Raw genomic sequence first — 23,348 nt, 5'->3', positions numbered from 1 at the left:
GTGAAGAAGAACTTTATGTGGGCAGACACCGCTAGTGAGATCTGGGAACAGGCCAGAACTACCTATTCTGAGCAAAGGCATTATGCCGAGGTTTACCAGTTACAAGATGAATCTTCAACATGTAAACAGAGAAACCGTAGTTTGTCTTCATATTATTCAGCCCTTACCTCCATATGGAATGGATCATTATCAAGCTATAGAGTGGAAACATGATGATGATGCTAAGGCCTACAAGAAGCTGGTCTCTCAACAACGTGTGTTTGCTTTCTTGTTGGGACTGAGTCCTGCATATGAACCATTGAGGGTACAGATCCTAGGAAGCAAAGAGTTGCCTACAGTTCATGAGGTATACTCCCTTGTTCAATCGGAAGAAAGCAAGCGGAATGTAATGGTTACAGCTGAGGGGGAGCAACAAGTTGCTTTGGCTGCGATGAATAATAACTCCGTGGGAAAGAAAAGTGACACTAAGAAGACTGATGATAAAGATAAGTTGTTCTGTACCCACTGTCGGTATTCACGACATACACGTGACACTTGTTGGGACATCCACAGGAAACCCAAGTGGGCAGCAAAGAATCAAGAACAGGGTAAAGGTCAAGGTCAAAAGAAAATGAGCACAGCACATGTGGCAACCCAAGATACTCAGGTTGCCGGTAGTACCCGGGACCACCCTAATAAGTCTGACCCCAAGGAAGATATAATGAATTCCTTCAGAGAGCACCTGGAATCTTATGGTAGAGCTTTGCAACAAATGGACAACGCAGTCACTGGTACTCCCTCTACTTCATTTGCATCTACTTCAGGTAATACGACTTCTGCATTCCATGTCACTCCCACGGATTCCCCTTGGATCATTGACTCAGGGGCCTCCAACCACATGACCGGTAAGCCGAACTTGTTTCAGTCTTATAGCCCTTTGTCAGGAAGGGATAGAGTGAGACTTGCAGATGGTTCTTTTTCTTCATTGCAGGCCAAGGATCAATATCTCTTCCCCATGGCCTTAACTTGAATTGTGTATTGCATGTCCCTCAACTTCCTATAAATTTGCTTTCAATTAGTAGCATTACAAGCTCCTTGAACTGCAGTGTGACCTTTTTTGCTGACTCGTGTTTTTCAGGACCTAACTTCTAGGAAGACGATTGATAGAGGAAGCCTAATGGATGGTCTCTACATTCTCGACAACAAAGCTGGTCTCTCGGTGTCATCCTCAGAGTCACATAGTCAGTCAAATAAGAGTCAAATTTTTTGTGGCATAGTTGTTTAGGTCATGCTTCTTTCGAAATAATAAAGTCTTTGTTTCCAGTTTTATTTAAGTCACGTTCAGTGTCAGAGTTCATGTGTCAAATGTATCAGTTGAGCAAACAATGTAGAACAACTTTTCACTCAAGTAATAAAAGATCAAATGTTCCTTTTCATGTTGTGTATTCTGATGTATGGGGGCCTACCAATTTAATCTTTGAGGGCGGATTGAAGTACTTTATCACATTGATCAATGATTACTCTCGCTATACATGGGTAAATCCTATGCGTAGTAGAGACGAAGTTCCAAAGATAGTAGTGAAAGACTTCCAAAGGATGGTGTTTATGCAATTCCATGTTGAAATACAGATCTTCCAATCCGACAATGCAAAGGAATACTTCCATGGGGAGCTCAATGAGTTCTTTGCCTCCCACGGATCTATTCATAGGAGCTCATGCGCTAAAACACCACAACAAAATGGTGTTGCAGAAAGGAAAAACAGACACCTTGAGGTAGCTCGTGAGATGATGTTACACATGAATGTTCCAAAAAGGTTTTGGGTAGATGCTATACTTGTAGCCGCTTATGTCATCAATCGCATGCCCTCCAAAGTGCTGAACTACATGGCCCCTCATCTGTTATTGTACCCTCAGTCTCCTTTATTTTCCATCCCCATGAGAGTCTTTGGTTGTCGTGCCTTTGTCCATGATTTGTCTCCATCCCGAGGTAAGTTAGATCCTCGGTCCATTCCTTGTGTCTTTCTGGGGTATCCTTCCTCTCAAAAAGGGTATCGGTGCTTTGATCCAATTAGTCGTAAGTTTTTTGTGTCTATGGATGTGTCATTCTTTGAGTCTGAGCCATTCTTCCCTTCTTCTCCTCAGGGGGAGAGTTGTAGTGTGGAAGAGGAGAAGCAGGTTCAGGTATCTCTTCCTTCTATTCCGGACCTTACTCCCTTCTGTGTCTTCCAACGTACACGTCATAGAGATCAACGGTGTGATAGAGATATGGAGCAGCCAAACACTGAGCAACCGACACCATTAGACTCCCAGGAAGTAAGTCCACCCCCTAACCCTGCTCCTACTGTGGATGACCTTGACATTCCTATTGCCCAACGAAAGGGCGTCAGGTCATGCACTACCAAACACCCCATTGCCCATTTTGTCTCCTATGATCACATTTCCCCCTCATACCGTGCCTTCCTATCTGCAGTTGATCGCATCCCTGTTCCCATAAATGTTGCAGAAGTCTTAAAATGCCCTGAATGGACAAATGCCATGAAGGAGGAGATTAATGCTCTTCACAAAAATCAGACTTGGGAATTGATGGATCTTCCAAAGGGGAAAGACCCTGTGGGGTGTAAATGGGTGTTCACGGTTAAGTACAAGGTAGATGGAACAGTTGAAAGGTATAAAGCAAGATTAGTAGCCAAAGGATACACACAAGTATATGGGGTTGACTATGATGAGACTTTTGCCCCAGTGGCTAAGATGAACTCAATTAGGGTTCTCTTGTCCTTAGTTGCTAATCTTGACTGGGAATTGCATCAACTGGACATAAAGAATGCTTTTCTGAATGGTGACTTAGAGGAGGAAGTATACATGGTTCAACCCCTTGGATTCTGTGGCAAGGGGAGTGAAAATAAGGTGTGCAAGCTGCGAAAGTCTCTTTATGGCTTAAAACAGTCTCCTAGAGCCTGGTTCAGTAAGTTTCACATGGCAGTTCAACAGATGAGCTTCAAACAATGTCAGTCTGATCATACACTCTTTGTGAAGAGATGCCAGGAACAGGTTGCTGTATTGATAGTATATGTGGATGATATCACCATTATAGGAAGTTGGAGCTCAGAGATACAAAACTTGAAACAATTCCTTGCATCTAAATTTGAAGTGAAAGATCTAGGCCCCCTGAAGTATTTCCTTGGGATTGAAGTTGCTCACTTAGAAAAGGGTATCTTTGTCTCTCAAAGGAAATACACCCTTGATCTATTACGGGATACAAGCAAATTAGGTGCAAGGCCGGTAGATACTCCTATGGATGCGGACCACAAGTTAGGTGACTGTTGGTGAACCTCTGAAAGATGTGAAACAGTTCCAAAGGTTAGTGGAAAAGCTGATTTATTTGTCCATGGCCCGTCCAGACATTGCCTATTCCGTTGGGGTCCTAAGACAATTTATGCACTCTCCTAAGAAACCACACATGGAGGAAGCAGAGAGAGTTCTTAGATACTTGAAGAAATATCCAGGAACAGGCCTACTATTCAGTAAACACAATCACCTAAAGGTGGAAGTCTTTACAGATGTTGATTGGGCAGGAGCTGTAGATGACAGAAAGTCCACTAGTGGGTATTGCACATTTGTGGGAGGAAATCTGGTGACCTGGAAAAGCAAGAAACAAAGTGTGGTAGCAAGGTCAAGCGCTGAAGCTGAATATAGAGTTATGGCACATGGGGTGGCTGAAGTCCTTTGGCTAAAGAATCTTCTAGGGGAGCTTGGAGTTGTTGTTCATAGTCCTATGTCCCTTTACTGTGACAACAAGGCTGCAATAAACATCGCCAGCAACCCTGTCCTACATGAGAGGACCAAGCACATTGAGGTGGACAAACACTTAATAAGGGAAAAATTGGAAAAAAAGGGAAATTTGCATTCTTTATGTTTACTCCAAGGAACAACTTGTTGATATTCTCACAAAGAGGCTTCCATGCTCGCGGCACAATGAGTTATGTGACAAGCTGGGCATGATAGACATATTCAGCCCAACTTGAGGCGGAGTGTTGTAAGGCCTATTTAATTGTTACTTTATAGTTGTTGTTAGTAGGCTGATTTCTTAGGATACTGTCAGTTAGTTACTTGTTTTTTTTCTTATTATCTTGGTTCTAGGGTATGCCACCAGGGGCATTTGTAATTTCTATTCCTTCATTAAGTTAATATAAATAGAAGACTGGCAACAGCCAGTATGAGCTTTTTCTCTCAATCGTACCTCTCTCTCTCTCTCTCTCTCCATAAATCATCAAAAGACGAACAATTGGCTAATATCTTAACCAAGGGAGTTCCGAGAGGGAAAATGACACACTATATAAGCAAGTTGGGCATGACTGACATCTATGCTCAGCTTTAGGGGGAGTTAAAGAGACTAGGCCGAATGGGTCCTAGTATCTTCTCTTGTAATATCTTTTCGTTTTCTTGTTAGCTAATGGGCCTCTCTTAATGGGCCTGTTATTTCTTTTTTGTTTGATCTCTTTATGTTACTGCCTAGCTGGCCGCCCACTTAAGGGCATGCTTGTAATTACTTTAACATTAATTCTTAATAAAAAGGATTAGAGAAGAAAGGGAAGAATAATTTGAACCTTTCTTCTTCTTCCTCCTCTTTTCACCATCTTCTTCTCTTGTAATGCTGCTCTTACTTTTCTTCTTCCTTTTTCTCTCTAATTTTCAAATTTACACCTAATTTTTGAGGATTGATTTACATCTTTGAGTTCGGTAAAAACTTGGCCTTGACTTGTGGAATTCTTTCCCTCTCTTTTTACTTCAGTTTGCAGGTTAGGTGGTTTCATAACAGATTGCATACAAACTTCCAAATCCCTATACCAGTCAAAAGACTTTCTTCTTGGCTCCACCCTTCTTGTAATACTATATGGATTCTGCAAAAAACATGGCCCTAGGGGTGTCAATTGCACTGGATTTGGTCCAATATGAGTCCATTACAGATGGACCAGGGCCAATCCAATCCAGTGAATACTCCAGACCATTTTGGACCAGTCCAATTCAATGTCAGGACCATCCAATTTGTTCAAATTGATTTCAATTGAGATTTGTTCCTCTTGGCAATAAATCCGATTGAAATATGAGGGAGTAGAGAAGAGAAGGGAAGAAGAGAGAAAGGAAGAAAGAAAGGAAGAAGATAAGGTTTGGAGCAATGGAACAGTGCTGGTGGCGCCAGCTTCTATTATATTATATAGGGTGGCAAAAATAAGAAGGGAAAAGACTCTTGTGCCCCTGCTGTAAGTGAGTACAATAACAGAAATAACAAAAAATAAAAAATGCTTTAACTAGCCAAACAGACCCTAACACAAATAACTAAATTATTTCAACACTCCCCCTCAAGTTGGAGCATAGATGTCAATCATGCCCAACTTGCCACACAAATAATTGTGCCGCACATGATGAAGACCTTTGGTGAAAATATCTGCAAGTTGTTCTTCTGAGCTGACATATAGAGTACACACTTCTCCATTTACAAGTTTCTCTCTAATAAAATGCTTGTCCACTTCAATGTGTTTCGTCCTATCATGCAGGACTAGATTAGCAGCAATATTGATGGTAGCTTTATTGTCATAGTAGAGTGACATAGGATTGCTCACTACAAAACCCAGTTCACCTAACAAATTTCTTATCCACATGATTTCAGCAACCCCATGAGACATCGCTCTATATTCTACTTCAGCACTAGATCTAGCCACCACACTTTGTTTTTTACTTTTCCATGTGACCAGGTTTCCTCCTACAAAGGCACAATACCCACTGGTAGACTTTCAGTCATCAACTGCTCCTGCCCAATCAGCATCAGTATATACTTCCACCTTTAAGTGTCCATATTTCTAGAACAGCAAACCAGCTCCGGGAATCTTCTTAAGGTATCTAAGGATCCTCTCTACAGCTTCAAAGTGAGTTGTCCTAGGATTGTGCATGAACTAACTAAGGACACCCATTGCATAAGCAATATCAGGCCTGGTCATAGACAAATACAAGAGTCTCCCTACGAGTTTCTGGAACTTCTTCACATCTTTCAAAAACTCTCCCTGATTGTTTCCCAGCTGATGATTAGATTAAATTGGTGAGTCAATTGGTTTTACCCCCAACTTGCCTGTATCTTCTAGTAGATCTAGTACATATTTCCGTTAGGAAATAAAGATGCCATTGTGGTAGTGGGCAACTCCAATTCCAAGGAAATAATGTAAGGGGCCTAGATCTTTCACCTCAAATTGAGTGGCTAAGAATTTTTTTAGTCTCCGTATTTCAGCCTCCTAATTTCCTGTGATCACTAAGTCATCCGCATACACAATTAGAGCTGCAATTTTCCCTTCACCTTTTTTCACAAATAGAGTGTGATCTAACTGGCATTGTTTGAACCCCATCTATTGAACTGCTAAGTGGAACTTACTAAACCAAGCCCGAGGTGATTGTTTCAACTCATATAAAGATTTTTTTAACCTGCACACCTTTTGTTCACTGCTTTTGGCACAAAAACCTGGAGGTTAGGTCATGTACACTTCCTCTTCCAAGTCACCATTCAAGAAAGCATTTTTTATGTCCAATTGGTGAAGTTCCCAGTCAAGATTTGCTACCAATGAAAGAAGAATCCTGATAGAGTTCATCTTGCTACTGGTTCCTTCCCTTCAAGAAGATCCACCAACTCCCAAGTGTCATTTTTGTGTAATGCATCAACTTCTTCCTGCATTGCATCTATCCATTTAGGTTTAGATAAAGCTTATGCCACATTCTTAGGAACGGGGACACTGTCCACAGAAGAGAGGAATGCACGGAATGAAGGTGAAATGTGATCATAGGACACAAAATTAGAGATAAGATGATTAGTGGTACAAGATCTAACACCCTTTCTCTTAACAATAGAAGCATCAAGATCATTGATGACAGGGGAATCAACATTGAGAGGAACAAGCATATCAATAGGAGCAAGTGTACCTGGCTGATAAACAGATCTGCCTCTGGCGAATCCGATGATGTTGATTGCATAGTGTCAAATTCCACGGCACTTGAACTCTGCTGGCTTTTATCGCGACGTTGAAAGACACGGAATGATGGACAACGGAGCTGTAGGAAAAAAAAGCTGATGTGGGCCTTATACTCTAGTAACCGAGATGGCATACGGTTGATAATATATGTAGCACACAAAATTGCATCCATCCAAAAACGTTTTGGCACATTCATATGAATTAATAAGCCACGAGCTACTTCGAGAAGGTGATGGTTCTTTCGTTCAACAACACCGTTTTGTTGGGGTGTCCTGGCACAAGAGCTTCGTTGAAGTGATCCACTCGAAGCAAAAAATTCAATGAGATCACTATGGAAGTATTCCTTCGCATTGTCCGACTGGAAGATATGGATTTCGGTTTGGAACTGAGTGAACACCATGCGTTGAAAGACTTTCACAATTTTTGGCACTTCATCTCTATATCGCATAGGGTAAACCCAAGTGTATCTAGAGTAATCATCTGTCAAGGTAATGAAGTACTTATATCCAACCTCAGTGGGCAGAGTAACAGGGCCCCAAACATCAGAATAAACAATATGAAATGGAAATTCAGATCTTTTATTTCTCAAAGGTAAAGAACTTCTACAATGTTTACTCAATTGACAAGTCAGACATTGTAACTGACTCACTGACAAGGACTCAAACAACTTTGGGAACATAACTTTTAATGACTCAAAAGAAAGATGACCAAGACGACTATGCCATAAATAGGCTTGACTCTCACTGGACAAACTCATGGACTCTGTAGCCACAAAACCAGCTTTATTCTCCAACACGTAGAGACCATCCACCATGCTTCCTCTACCAATTGTCTTCCCCGAGGCCAAATCCTGAAACACACATGAAGACGGAAAAAAAGTGATTGAACAATTCAAGGAGAGAGTTATACTACTAATGGACAACAAATTTATAGGTAATTTCAGAACATGCAGTACATTAAAAAGGGTAAGGCCGAGTGGGAGAGGTATGGTACCTTGGCCAGCTATGGTAGAGAAAGAACCATCAACAAGTCTCACCTTATCTCTCCCAGAGAGAAGGTTATATGTCTGAAATAAATTTGACTTACCGGTCATGTGGTTTGAAGCTCCGGAGTCAATAACCCAAGGAGAATCAGTGGTATGAGATGACATATGGAAGGCAGTGGCAGTGTTACCTGATGTAGACGCAAAAGAGGTAGAGGGAGTAGGACCAGAATCCATCTGGCGGAGAGTCCTATCATACAATTCCAAATGGTCACGACAGGAGTTGCTATTTCTTCTTTGGGATCAGAACTGGGATGCCTCTCTTGAGTTACCAATGGACTAGTCTCTGGAGATGCCATATTAGCTGAGTTATACTTTTTCTAATTCTACTGACTTGGTTTCTTGCCCTGATCAGGTGTTGACTTCTTACCCAAATCCTATGCCTAATTAGGTTTTCCATGGAGATCCCAACATGTATCTCTAGTGTGTCTTGTCTTCTGGCGGTGAGTGCACCAAAGTTTATTCTTATCATCTGTTCTCTTCTGAGAGTGTCACCTTTCTTAAAAGCACCTCTGACATTTGTATCTGAATTTCCCCGAACAGTTAGGGAAACCGACTCCCCCTCTACACAATTCATCACACTTCTTCTACTCTCTTCTAACTGCACTAAGGCATACACCTCCTGAACTGATGGCAAATCTTTACTACCCAAGATCTGCACCCTGATAGACTCATATGAAGAATTCAGCCCTAGGAGGAAGGCAAAGACCCGTTGATGAGATACAAGTGACTTATACGCCTTTACATCTTCATCACACTTCCAATTCACATTCTGGTAGTGATCAAATTCTTTCCATATCGATGTCAAATCAGAATAGTACATCGAGAGACTCCTCTCCCCCTGCTTGAAAGTAGTGGATTCAGCTTGCAATTGGTATATCTTGGCAAAGTGTCTCTGCTCTTAATAGGTGGACTTTGCTTGTTCCCATATCTCACAAGCAGTTTCAACCCACATAAAAGTCTTCCTTACCTGTGGCAGCATGGCATCACCATACTATTCTCTTGGTTTCACCTATCATATTCAGCACTTCCGTTCTTCAGTTCCTTCACTCTCCCATTGATGTATCCTATTTTCCCCCTAGCAGTGATGTAGAGCTTTATTCCCCTAGACCACTCAAGGTAGTTCAGACCATCAAAGGAAATAACAGCCATGGGGAAATTCATATCCATTCCCCCACTCACTCCATTGTGGCTCCCTGAAATCTCTGAAGTAGCAGAATTCTCAGACGACATGGTAAACACGGTTTTTTTATCTAAACTCTCAACTTAGGATCCCTCCTTATATCGACAAAAGCTCCACACACAACAATTCAGTTCTAGACTTAACCTGAGCACAAAAAACAACACCAATTTTCAAAGAAGAACTATGACGAGACTAATTTTCAGATCTGCATGAAGAACAGTCCCAGCCTACTGGTTTTCCAGTAAGTTCCACCACAACATTAATCAATAAGAGAAATCCTAACACACATGAAATCAGACTAATGAGCAGAGAAAACAGGTCATCTATGACCTACAGTCACTTCTTCACAAGTACAAGATCACACGATCTAACAAATAAAAAAAAAAGGTATAACCCTCACAAAAGTCTATCGACATTCAGAGGTTTGGATTCATTTGTTCTCCACTTGGTACACGACCAAGGAAAGAAATAAAAGAAGAAAGAAAACTTTAGGGTTGTACCAGTGGCAGATCTGATTTGATCAGCCCAGATTCGGTCCCCTGTTCCGCCCAGATTCAGCAACTTGAAGAGAAAAAACTTGGTCGCCCAGATTCAACAGCCTTACTCTGATACCATCTTGGCAATAAATCCGATTGAAATATGAGTAAGTAGAGAAGAGATGGGAAGAAGAGAGAAAATAAGAAGGAAGAAGAAAAGGTTTGGAGCAATGGAACATGTGTTGGTGGCTTTATAGGGCGGCAGAAATAAGAAGGGAAAAGACTCTTGTGCCCCTGCTGTAAGTGAGTACAATAACAGAAATAACAGAAAATAAAAAATGTTTTAACTAGACAAACAGACCCTAACACAAATAACTAAATTATTTCAACAGTTCCAACCTAAACCTGGTCCATTGACACCTATATTCTTATCTTCAATTCAACCTCCAATATAAATCCATTGTGGATGGACCAGGTTCAATCCAATCCAAAATAAATACTTTGGACCATTATGCCTGGAATGGTCCCAGTCCCTCCAATCCGTCCAAATTGATTTTGATTTGGACAGAATCCAACCCAAAACTGGTTCATTGACACTACTTAATGCCTTACCTACAAAAAACCCACATTTTCTGTCCACAACAAAACTGGACAAAAGAAAAACTTCCTTGATCTTTTATTAAGCAAGTTGACATGATAGATATCTATGCTCCACTTGAGGGGTAGTATGGAAATTCTGAGATATATGCCAATAGGGGTATTTACATAACTTCTCAAGTTTAAATACTAGTAGATCAGCTTTGCTGACACTATATCATTCTAAAGTATCTTCTTTCAATCTATAACAACCTAAAGGAACTTGCAAGTCTTGAAGAATAAAATGTATCCATTTTTTAGTGCAAATACCTAAAACCAAAAACCTACAATGTGTGGTCAGTCTGAAAACTGTCGAGAGCACATTATTCCCCTTCCACTAATGACCAATTATAGTCTGAAATTACTCAACAGAATTCCAGTATGGATTTCTAAAAGATAGATAAGCTTTCTAAACAGAAGAGCAGCTTCTTAGCACCTACTAATAGATCTGCATTAATTTATTGAGAAATTTATTTATGAAGCTTGAGCAGGACTTTCATGTATTTGAAGAGTCAAAAAGCATCTGGCCAAGGGAAGTATAATTACATAGACAAAGAATACAGCCTATTGCACCTTGATTTGGTTTTGAAAATCAGTTAGTAATTCCAAATTCCCATGAAAATGATCCCTGAAATCTCTTTTAACTTTTTACAAGTTACTGTATTGAAGCTTTTATCTACACAAATAGATGGTAGGTTCTTTCCTTCTCTTGTAGACTTGTAGTCAAGAGGCCAGACATTAGTCCACAACTTTGTTTTCTCATTATCACATAATAATTGCTAATTATTCATATATGGTATTCTATAATGTCTAGATATGCATTTCATGTCATAGAAGCAAGCTTATGCATAGAACGCCTCTTTCTGAACTCCTTATAGGGCCTACAATTGTTTAATCAGGTGTTAAATTTGAAGATTAAGATATCAAGCATAATTTAAACTGCATATTCAGAACCTTAATTGATTTTAATAAAAATAATGAAGTTGTTGTAGTTCAATAGAACAAGAAAACAAAAGAGAGAAGAAGAGAAGGAAGAAAGGAGAAAGAGAGAGGAGAAAAGAAAATCTATTCAAATCAGTGGCTGGCGGCACCTAAGTTAATATTTATACTTAGGGTGATAGCTGATAACAAATACAATGGGAAAAGGCAGATATGACCCTACTAAGCCGCTACACATTACAACACTCCCCCTCAAGTTGGAACATATATGTCAATCATGCCAAGCTTGTCACACAGTTCATTATGTCACAAATGGTAAAGACCCTTTGTAAGAACATCAGCTAGTTGTTCCTTGGAACTGATGTAAAGAGTACAAACTTCCCCCTTTCCAAGTTTCTCCCTTGTGAAATGCTCGTTAACTTCAATATGCTTGGCCCTGTCATGAAGAACTAGATTGGCTACAATATTAATGGCTACCTTGTTGCCATAGTAGAGAGACATTGGGCCATTAATAGAGAGGCCCAACTCTCCAATCAAATTCTTTACCCATAGTACTTCAGCAACTTCATGTGCCATGGCCCTATACTCGGCCTCAGCACTAGATCTAACTACTACACTTTGTTTTTTGCTTTTCCAAGTGACCAAGTTTCCACCGACAAAAGTACAATATCCACTAGTTGATTTCCTATCATCAACTGCTCCAGCCCAATTTGCATCTGTGTAGACTTCCACTTTCATATGACCATTTTTCTTGAAAAGTAACCCAATTCCTGGATATTTCTTCAGATACCCGAGTACCCTCTCAGCTATTTCCACAAAAAAATTTACTGCTGTGTTTTCAAAAAACCAATATGAGATAGAGGATTTTTTCTTCTGAAAAATAAGAAGGCTCCAAAATATAGGTTCAACAGGACTGTAGGTCAATAACTCTTAGCTGAAACACTTCAGTTTATAAGAGGAGGAGACAACCAGCCCCTACAACCTCAAACTGTGACATTCACAGTGGTCAAATGTTTACGCATGAATGTAAAGTACATACCTTGCTTCCACAACCAACAAAACATAGAGAAACCTCAGAAAACAAAGGCACTCGGCTGCCACCACAAACCCAGAAAAACACCTTACTACATTTGGTTGCCACCACAGATCTAGAGAGAACCTTTACTGCATTCAGCTGCCACCATACCCTTCTTCTTGGTACAGTGACCAAGAGAGAAGAAAGAAAAAAAACAAGGGCTGAAGGTTGCGCCCAAATGAAGAATGTGATGGAGTCCTCAATCAAAAGAAGATTTCAAAAAAAGGAAAGAAAACACGATTTGAGAAGGCTGCACCCAGATCAGTGCTCTGATACCATGTAGTTCGATAGAACAAGAAGAGAGAAGAGAGAAAGGAAAAAGAGAGAGGAGAAAAGAAAACCTATTCAAATCAGTGGCTGGCAGCACCTAAGTTAGTATTTATACTTAGCGCGACAGCTTATAACAAATACAATGGGAAAAGGCAGAAATGCCCCCACTAGGCCGCTACACATTACAACAATTGTTATACTTCTTAAAAGTCTAGTTATTGCCCATATAGATATTTGGCTCAGAATTCTTCTTCCCAAAGCATGGTACGGCATCTGGAATAGATTCCATCCATAGTTTTCAAGGCACCAAGGCAAGGCTAGGCAACAGGGGGGTGCCTTATCACCTAGTTGCCTAGGCGGGCACCAGACATCACCTATGCGATGGATTTTTTTAAGCAAAAAAACATTTATCTTAGGGTAGTTCCCTAGGTTTCATAACTATATTTCCTCAATGATTATCCATAATTTTCATAAGAAAAGTATAAACTTCATGTTAAAGAACAGAAAATCAACATAATCATAAGAAAAGGAAGAAAGAAAAGAAAATTCAAAAAAAAAATATAGATGTTGAACCCCTATTTTGTTATAGGAAAAGAAGATAATGTGTTGATTAGACAAAATTTAAGTTCTTCCATACTTATTGGTTCAGGTTCTGAAGTCTTTGAGGGTTAAACGCAACATTTAGCAATATTTTTGTTGATTAAACCCTAACAAATTAGAAAATAATAAAAAGAAATCAGTATATAAATGCACAAAATGAATTTTTTAGTTTAATAATATCCATTTTATAATTATAATATCAAAAAATTAAGAATATAGTATGTTATAACACAATGCACAAAACTACTTGGCAATTAGGCGAGGTGAGCCTCCAAGGGCACCTTGTTGCCTAGGTGTTAGTGTGTCACCTAGGTGTTGCCTTGACAACTACGATTTCATCTAGTAACATGGTTAACTCATAAGATAACCATTTATATATTCCAACTGGATGTTCTCCTTCAGCTCTAGTACAAGCTTAAATTATTTGGGATAAGTAAGCTAGCATTCATGCATAGACCTAGAGCCATTAAGATGGAAGATATTGTTGCTAGCAAGGAAATATTGGTAGTGTGTATTAAAATAAAACTAACAATAAAAAACAATTTGGTTAGCGGTTACGGGAGAGGTAGAGGAAGTGGATGAAGGGTTGTCTAAGGTCTATACAGTATTCGATAGGGATGGCAATTTTCCCCATCCCTAATGGGGACCCGACTTCCCCGACCCGATGGGGCTAGGGATGGGGATTGCTTTGGCTGGGCGGGGACATGGACGGAGATTAATAGGAATCCCCAGTCGGGGTCGGGGATGGGGATTGAGGTCACTATCCCACCCTGACCCCGATTATATATATATTATTTATTTATATTATATATATATATATATATATCAAAACATATTTAAAACATTATTTATAAATTAATTTTTTTATTTATTTAAAGTAAATTTATTTAAAAAAAATACTGTTATCTAAAAACATTTTGGGGATTTGGGTCCTCACAGGGAACCCATCCCCATCGGGGGGGATTGGGGATGGAGGACAAATTTTATCCCCGACGGGGATCAGGGACGGGGATGGGGGTTAATTTCAGAGTCGGGGTCGAGGACGGGGAACATGATCCCCGTCCCACTGCCATTCCTAGTATTTGATACTGATTAATGGTGTGGCAAGAGACTACTTTCCAGCAAAAAGGGGATTGAGGCAAGGGGACCACCTTTCTCCTTTCCTTTTTGCATTAATTGCAGACGTCCTAACCAAGATGATTTTGAAGGCAGATCAGAATAATATGTTTAAAGACTAGAGGGTAGGAAGCTTGGAGGTTGTTGTAACTCATTTGTAGTTCATTGATGATACCATCTTATTTTGTGAGGAAGGCAACCTTGAATCTACTTCAAATCTGCAAGAAGTCATTAGTTCCTTTGAATTAGTCTCCACTTTGAAGATAAATTGGGGAAAGAGTTCTGTAGCAGGAATAAATCTGGATGATGAAAGTCTAAGGGTGATAGCAAAGATGTTGGGGTGTGAGATCAAACAATAGCCTTTAGAGTACCCAGGTTTACCCTTGGGTGGAAACCCTAGATCAAAGGTTTTCTGGAAACCAGTGGTGGAGAGATTTATGAAGAAATTGGCTGTGGAAGAGAAATTACTTATCCATTGGTGGAAGGATAACCTTAATTAGAGCAACATTAGCGAACGTCCCAATTTATTTCTTGTCCACTTTTAGAGTCCCGGTGAGGGTAGCAAGGGAGTTAGAGAAGCTTATGTGGGACTTTCTCTAGGAGCCTGAGGATGAAAAGAGAGACCATCTAGTAAAGTGGGAACAAGTTTGCAAGACAAAAGAAGAGGGAGGTTTAGGGTGGGGGAATTTAATTCACAGGAATTTTTCGTTGCTAGGAAAATGGCTTTGGAGGTTTCTATTGGAAAGAAACAGGCTATGACGCAATGTTATTGAAAGCACTCATGGGCTAAGGGATAATGGCTAGGATGCAAAGGTCACTCCGACATCTACCTTGAACTCTCCTTGGAAAGCAATTCAAGAGGTATATCCAACTTTTCTTAACTTCATTTGATATGATGTGGGTTGAGGTTCCAGGGTTCTGTTTTGGGAAGACCTTTGGTGGGGTGACTCTCCTTTTTATTCTCTTTTCCCCGATCTTTACTTGATTTCTGACTATAAGAAGAGACCTATCTCAAGTTTCATCGCCTTATCTCAATCCATTGTGAGTTGTGACTTTGGGTTTAGGAGAGGTCTAAGGGATAATGAGTGTGAAAGCTTATTAAGCCTTTTTGATAACCTCAATTCAGCTTTTCTAGTCTGTGATATGCTTCAAAAGAGGCCTCATATGTGCCTCTCCCCTCATGTGTGCTTTCTTTGTTTTGCAAATGGTGAATCCCTCTCTCACTTGTCCTTATTGCTTTTTGTTTGGAAGTCTATTTACTCTCTGTTTGGTTGCGGGTGGAGCTCCCCACAGGATGTAGTGAGCCTCTTCAACCCAAACTTCCTAAGGCAGCCGACAAAGAGGGGAAGAACAATGTGGAAATCAGTGAGGGAAGCTGTGGCATGGACGATTTAGGAGGAAAGGAATGCAAGAATATTCAATGGCAAGTGCAGACCAAAAGAAGAGTTGGTGGAAGTTGTAAAGATAAAAGTTTCCCATTGGATAAAAACACTTGAGCTGTTCCAAAGCTTCCCTGTGGCTGATATCCTGCGGGCTTGGAAAGAAGTGGCATGTTCAACTAAGAGGAAAGAAAAGATGGTGATGGAATGGAAACCCCCTGCTGCAAATAAGTTAAAGTTGAACTTTGATGGCAATTCCATAGGGAATACGGGATTTGCAGGTATAGGGGGTGTGTTCAGAGACTCAACAAACAAAGTTCTGGCATGTATTCAGGGCCTATAGGGGCAGGTGACTCCATAAAGGCTGAGTTTCATGTTCTTTTGCAGGGATTAAAACTAGCCAAACAAGCAGATTTTAAAAATTTGGAGGTTGAGGGAGATTCAAAACTGGTGATTTCTTGGTCCTGTTTCAGAGGTAACACTCCCTGGATTTATAGACATTCCTTGCGAGAGATTGAAAGTTTAGCAAGGGAGCTCAATTACACTTTCACTTGGATTAGAAGGACTGCAAATGGAATGGCTGACTCACTAATAAAACAAGGAGTGTAGACAAAATCTATTCTGGGCAGTTTTGTAATTCTTTCCGATTGTTGTGTTTGTGTTCTCCTACTGGCTGTAATCTCTTTTTTTCATTTTAATATAATTTATCCTTCTTTACTGATCAAAAAACAACTGGGTTTTCTTGACAGGATACCTGAATATAAGAGCCCGATATCCCTGGGAAGTGAGGCTTCTGTGATACTTGATCATGCTTCCAGCATCATGATAGTAGTTGATCTTATATGCACATAACTCCCAAGTAACCACCAACGCCTTTGCCAAAAAAAAAAAATGAAATCACCAATCACCGATGTAAATAGGCAATATTTGATAACTGGACAGATCGACTGCTTTAAGATTGAAGTGCATATGACATAACAGAATGGAGATAAATTAGTATTTAAATCCACCTCTTCAGCATGAATTGCTTTCCTGACTTCTTCCTTGTTTAGCCATGAAGTTGCAACTTCATCATCCTACATTTTCCCAGTAATTGATTAAATGGCTAGTTTTAAGAAAATATAGAGGGTAAATAAACAAATCCAATAATTATTTTACTCAACAAGATAATCAAGTGACCACAGATAAGTTAATCATAGACTCAAGAATGTAATAGGGATGTAGAGTTATCTGGTTCACCAGCAATACTGTTGAAAGATGTTCTAGAATGTAATCAAGGTCATTATTGTCTTTTCATCTTGTCTAATTTTAACCCTCTGCTTAGTCATGGTTATGGAGCATATGGCCATACTTTTGTTGCCCCAAATCTTCCTCTTATTTTGTCTTTTCTCCTTTCTTACTCTCTTATTCTTCTCTTCTTCGATTTTACTTCTTAACTTGAAGTGATTCACAAGTTGGTATCAGAGCAGGGAGATCTTTTATTAGGTGTTTTGGAGAACTTTCTTGAGGGCTGATGTTATAATATCCATAAGATGATACCGGCAGGCTGTACAGATGCATGGCTGTGAGCTATATATAGAAGAAGAGAAACAGAAGAGATCAAAGAGAGGAAGAGAAAGAGATAATGGATGTAGAGAGAAAAGCATAACAAGTAGCAATCAGCTGCCTCTTCCTCTATTCATATGAGCAGTTAAAAAGATCCTTCCCTTTAGAGATAAAAGAACTATAAAGAAATAACAGACCATAAACAAAACATGATAAATACCCATTATCAAAAACTAGCTTATTCTCAATATTAAGCAACATAGATAAACTTCTAATCCTTTTTCTATAGATATGTAATGGTAAATATGAACTATTTTAATAGTTTATACTTTTTTATAGTCTGACTGTCTGTGAGTCCTTGTTTCTCATCCTGCTGAATCAGAGACACATGTACAACTCTGATCCACGTCTGTGTCCATGCTATTATTTTAAAATCCCACCTGGAACTTGAACCTTTCTCCTCTCTAGGCCAACAGGTCAACAACCCATGATGTCATCAACATAAAAATTCAAAAAAAAAAAAAATCTAATACAAGAACCCAGTAACCAGATGGATGGGTCAACGATTCAACCACTTAGGTATTGTTCAAGTCAATGGTCTTTTGTAAAATAGCAGTTAGATGTTGACCCAAACAAGTATTGTGAACGGGTCACCAGTCCAGATGGCTGGGTCAACAATGGTTGAAAAAACTGGTCCATGCAACATTGGTTTGGGGGGGTTACTTCTTTGAGTCAAAGCAGGATGGTAGCACTTATGTAATTTTTTGTTTCTTAGTTCTATTAGGACTTTTATTGATCTATAGTCTATAAATATGTATAGAATGCTTTAGGTGTCAAAGAATTAAGTTTATTTGAGTTATTATAACTTCTGCTGAGAGTGGTGAATGATATTGATTCAGCTAGGTTTTCCCTGATTCTCAACAACCCCCAAATTCTTCACCAAAGGAGTTCATTAGACATCCCAAAGGAAAATCGATTTAACTATGTTTCTCTTCTGTTGCATCAAATCCCAAATTTTCTCATTCCAGTCATCTATGTTATTTTGTGCCAGACCATCTTCAAGTGCTCTCACATTAGGTTGCCTCTTTATAGGCCTTCTTCATCTCCTTTCAACCTACAAAAGTTCATCCCAACACTCCATCCAGAACCCTAGTTTTTGAAAATGTAGCACTTTCTCTCATGAATGGAATCTTTTTGTCCTTTCTTCTTCAAAACCTACCCAGAATGCCTTCAAGTTAAATCAATCAATGCAATCCCATCATTTTAAACATCACCACAATGTTTCATTAAAAAAAAATCTATCCCTACAATAACTTTTTGAATTTTCTCTTTTCAAGCATCCTATGCAAAACAATTTTTAGTGCTTTGAACCAAAACCTTTGTAACCCCTTATAAATCCTTTCTTTAGTTTTAAAATCATCCCTAAACCAAGCCCATCATTACCCTTTAGTCTTATCCCTTGTCATACCAGCCTTGCATCAGGTACAAACAAAAGATAGCTTTTCCATTGATTGAAAAGATAATATGGATGCTTGTCAAATGAGATTCCAAGTATTGAAACATTAAATAATGGCATGGGAAAGTGTCTTAAAGATAAAAATAGTAATTGTAAAGTATTTTTCAGAAAAAAAAAAGTAAAAGAAAAGTGTTATAATTCAGGTTTGCCTTAGAGTTCGGCCTGACTGAATTCAGTTATGTAGAAGAAGAAAGAGTGATAAAGAAAGAGAGAAAGAGAGAAAGAAAGAAGAGAGAATGCTGGTTCGAACTGAAAGAGTCAACTTGACTTCTCCCAGTCGGCCAGTAAGTATTTATATTATTATTAAAACATAGCTGAAAAGACCTATGTGCCCTTACTTAAGTTAAGAGCACATGTTTCAACACAACATTACAAATCAGCAACATCAATCAAGGTATAAAGACAGAAATACCCCTACGCTAACACTCCCCCTCAAGCTGGTGAGTATATATCATATACTCCCAGCTTGTTACATATGTAGTCCACTCTTCCCCGACTCAAGCCTTTTGTAAATAAGTCAGCCCACTGATTTCCTGTATTAACATGTGTAGTGTCTAGTTCTCCATTCAACACCTTCTCCCTCACAAAGTGACAGTCAACCTCAATGTGCTTGGTTCTTTCATGAAACACTAGATTAGAGGAGATATGAACTGCAGCCTAATTATCACAATAGATCTTCATTGGTGTTAATGTTGTACCCTACTTCCTGTAGAAGGTTCCTTAGCCACACTAATTCACAAGCGGTACGCGCCATAGCCCTATATTCTGCTTCTGCACCACTTCTTGCCACAACCGTCTGCTTCTTACTTTTCCATGTCACCAGGTTACCTCCCAGAAACGTGCAATAGCCTGTAGTAGACTGCCTATCAAACATAGAACCGGCCCAATCAGCATCAGAATACCCTTCTATTTCAAGTTTTCCCCCACTCTTGTATATCAAACCGCGACCCGGGGCCCCTTTTAGATACTTCACAATTCTCAGAACTGCATTCCAATGAGGAATCAAAGGTTTTTGCATGAACTGGCTTACCACACTAACTGCAAATGAGATGCCTGGTCTGGTAATGGTTAGGTAGTTCAATTTGCCCAGAAGTCGTCGGTATCTGTCAGGGTCTTCAAACACTTCACCCATATCACTGCTTAGCTTGGTATTTGTGTCCATGGGTGTTTCAGCTGGTTTGGCACCCAACAAGCCTGTTTCTTCTAGCAAATCAAGCACATACTTCCTCTGGCACAGGTTAATCCCATACTTGGATCTCGCTACCTCTATCCCCAAGGGCACAGGTTAATCCCATACTTTGGCCCTCTATTCTTCCTCTACTAGGAGAGAGCGGTCTCAGAAATCACAGCAACCAACCACATACGACCTGACTGGAGGCATAGAGACCCCCTAAAGGAAGAGGGTGATCACTCCTTTTCAGCCCTTTTCCCTTATCTCCAATCGAACACAGAAAAAAAAAAAAAAAAAAAAAAAAAAAAAGAAGAAAACCCTAGATAGGGTGCGCAGAGAATGAACCCTAGGCAAGCAGAAATTTAGGCAGATTTAACCTTGCTCTGATACCATGTTATAATTCAGGTTTGCCTTAGAATTCGGCTTGACTGAGTTCAGTTATGTAGAAGAAGAAAGAGTGATAAAGAAAGAGAGAAAGAAAGAGAGAAGAGAGAATGCTGGTTCGAACTGAAAGAGTCAACTTGACTTCTCCCAGTCGGCCAATAAGTATTTATATTATTATTAAAACATAGCTGAAAAGACCTATGTGCCCTTACTTAAGTTAAGAGCACATGTTTCAACACAACATTACAGATCAGCAACATCAATCAAGGTATAAAGACAGAAATACCCCTACGCTAACAAAAAGAAAAGAAAAAAAAAAGACAACTAGCAAAATTAACTTCAATAATGACAATTGTATATATGCTGCAGAATAAATTGCAAATGGTAAGTGAAGTAAAAGTTCGATAATCTGGTTTAGCACTTTATGGATTCTTACAACTCTTATAAAAGCATGCATCAAGTGCATCAACTACATGTTTTTTACTTGCAATGTTGTGCTAAATAACTAAAAGAATAAGGCAGAAGTGAAGAACACCATTTATATCTTGGGATCCCCTTCTTAATTTTGACTACATTCTAGTGATTTGGAAGAACTACAGTCTCATAAATGTTCAAGAAACCAAGAGGAATTTAGTTTGAGAAGCTTACAGTGCATGGAACACTTCCACTGTTCATCAGTTGCGGCCATGTTGGAACATAACCATCTCTCACAGGAGCTCTAAGTGGCCAAGCACGACCAAACATCCTTTTCCTCACAGCAAGAGGTATCTCAGTCTCACCTAATTTCCTGAAGCTAGATGGTAACCTGATGTTACCAGCTGCATTATCTGTTGTCTCTGGGCTGTGATAACAGGGCTCAAGGATGTCGTAGATGTTTAAATCACCAATATCCTGGATGTAAATGAGGAATTATGCCATTAAAAACCCTTAACACTCAAGGAAAGAAAATGGAGTTTTGAGCTCATGGAAGATTTTTCACAACTGTAAACTTGGACACCTTACCTTGTCAATTTCATCAAGCTTGTCTTGACAGCTTGCATTAACCTGATCCCAGTAGTTTCCTTGACAGGCATCTGTTGCTTCCTGCAAAAATTTTACCAGGAATGATCTAATAATACTTTAAAAGAAGGATATAAAGTTTGAACAAGGAACTTCACCATAAACTACTTTAATAGGTTAAATATAGTTCTGAAGGTGAACAGAAAAGCATATACTGATAGTAGACTGAAATGGTTGTTCAACCCACCTTATACAAATCATCTGAGATTAGGCCCATCCCATGTGCAAATGGTACAAGAGCGTTTCCATCAAATTCACTATCGCAAACCCCATTTCCCACCATGTAACCCTGTATCAAATGAAACCCAATCAAGGTGACTAAGCCATCGTTAAATTACAAACTAAGATGTGTGGTGGGCAAGAACGCCATACCTTGAAGTTGAGAATGGGCTCTGATCCACTGTTAATTCCTGCAAGAGTGACAAAGTTATGCAAGAAGTTTCTATTCTAAAATGTAAGCAGTTCACAAAATCAGCTTAAAAGCACAACATACCTTTCACAACTTCAGAAGCAAGAGTTGGCACATAAACTCCAGCATATGATTCACCAGCAATAAAAAATGGGTTAGAGAGGAATTCTGGGTATTGTCCAAACCACTGCAGACCAAGTTGGAGAAATTAGTACATTTTAGACATACACCATGTTAATATGCAGTAAAGGTGTGAAATATGCGTATGGATAGAAGCATTTGACATGCTCAAACCATATAGGATACAATGACAAGGCTATGTATGATTTATATCAGTAAAAAGTGTTTACAAAATCAACCACCCATTATTTCTAATATCTATATTTTGTCAACTATTTTTATAAATTTTGAAGAATATGGACACTATCTACCCCCCCCCCCTCCACCCCAAGGGCACAACACATTCATCTTTGTTACTAAAGCTTCACCATTGTGCTAGCATAGTACCTTGAGGAGAAATGTGTGTGTATCAGATGCAGTCTTTAGGTCTCCTGTTTTGTAGTCAGACTCATTCTTTGAGTAAGAGAATCCAACACCAGCAGGAGATTCCAAATATATAATATTGGAAACCTGAAATTCATCCATGAGAAGAAAAAAAAGGCTTGAATTGTTACATAGGGGAAATTTTCCTAAAAGATGGGTTCTTCTCTTTCCATATCATCAAAACCAAGCATGGAGCACTTTCCAATATCTGACAGTTTCATGAAACAAGATAACAATGAGATTAGTCCCAATAAATACAAAATTTTTAAACCTTTGACCAGCTGTATGGATTGAGATGGAGTTTTGGAAGACTTCTAGGAGTACTTCCTGCTTCAAAATTGAATGGCCCTGCAAAATTGGAGCATAGACTGTTGCAAGTCAGATCTGTTCACAATCCAACAACCTCGATTCACCCAGTAAATGCTTGGCACTTGACCACAGGATAAGTAAAATAAAAGGAGAAGAGATAAGTTTTCAATTCCCCACCTCTAAGTCTCAGTTTGGAATGAGTACAAATACATATATGTAGACAAGGTTCAAAATATTGATACAGCCCGGTACGCCGGTAGAGGCATATTGGGCTGTACCTTGGCTCGCTCTTCTTTTTTTTAGTTTTTTTCTTCGAAACTTGTTCAGGGGGGATTGGTTTAAGGCTCGTCTACCCACTGAAATAGATGGGACCCTGAAACATCTTGTGTAGGGGCGTATTGGAGGGGCCCCAATATGATACGTATCGGCCGATACGTGACGAAATTTTGAACCTTGTATGTAGAGTGCAAAACCATGTATTTTGTATGTATTTACACTACACATATTTGCATTTGTACTCTTTCCAAACTGAGCCTAAAAGAACATAATCAGGTGGGTAAACCAAACCAGCCAAATAATTTCCAGGTTCCAGTTTAAGGAAATTCTCAGCATGCCTCAGCTATGCGAAATGAGATTTGGATTACGCAGCCCAAAAGCAAAACCAAATATAGCTTATTCGCAAATAAATAATTGCAATCAGAAATTTG

General features: G+C 39.4%; 1 protein-coding gene across 2 annotated transcripts in view; it reads right to left on the bottom strand.

Moving 5' to 3' along the window:
• The window catches only part of LOC148845705 (serine carboxypeptidase 1-like), a 42,566-nt gene that overhangs the window by 17,947 nt on the left and 1,271 nt on the right, over positions 1 to 23,348 (bottom strand). Inside the window, exons 3-12 of one of the 2 annotated variants that reach the window (XM_088953667.1) lie at positions 22,604 to 22,680; positions 22,297 to 22,419; positions 21,874 to 21,976; positions 21,753 to 21,790; positions 21,568 to 21,669; positions 21,324 to 21,404; positions 20,970 to 21,212; positions 16,716 to 16,781; positions 16,460 to 16,578; positions 7,547 to 7,839 (exon numbers count right to left, since the gene is read on the bottom strand). In XM_088953667.1, coding sequence (XP_088809793.1) covers positions 7,743 to 7,839; positions 16,460 to 16,578; positions 16,716 to 16,781; positions 20,970 to 21,212; positions 21,324 to 21,404; positions 21,568 to 21,669; positions 21,753 to 21,790; positions 21,874 to 21,976; positions 22,297 to 22,419; positions 22,604 to 22,680 — 1,049 coding nt within the window. In that variant the 3' untranslated portion in view covers positions 7,547 to 7,742. Of the gene's footprint in view, positions 1 to 7,546; positions 7,840 to 16,459; positions 16,579 to 16,715; positions 16,782 to 20,969; positions 21,213 to 21,323; positions 21,405 to 21,567; positions 21,670 to 21,752; positions 21,791 to 21,873; positions 21,977 to 22,296; positions 22,420 to 22,603; positions 22,681 to 23,348 lie in introns of those variants that run through there. The other variant, XM_088953666.1, reaches the window with a different exon arrangement.

The sequence above is a fragment of the Nelumbo lutea genome, chromosome 7 (genome assembly GCF_056320005.1).
Source record: "Nelumbo lutea isolate HS-2025 chromosome 7, American lotus-T2T, whole genome shotgun sequence".
Lineage (NCBI taxonomy): Eukaryota > Viridiplantae > Streptophyta > Magnoliopsida > Proteales > Nelumbonaceae > Nelumbo > Nelumbo lutea.
This window is presented reverse-complemented; position numbering and strand designations above follow the sequence as displayed.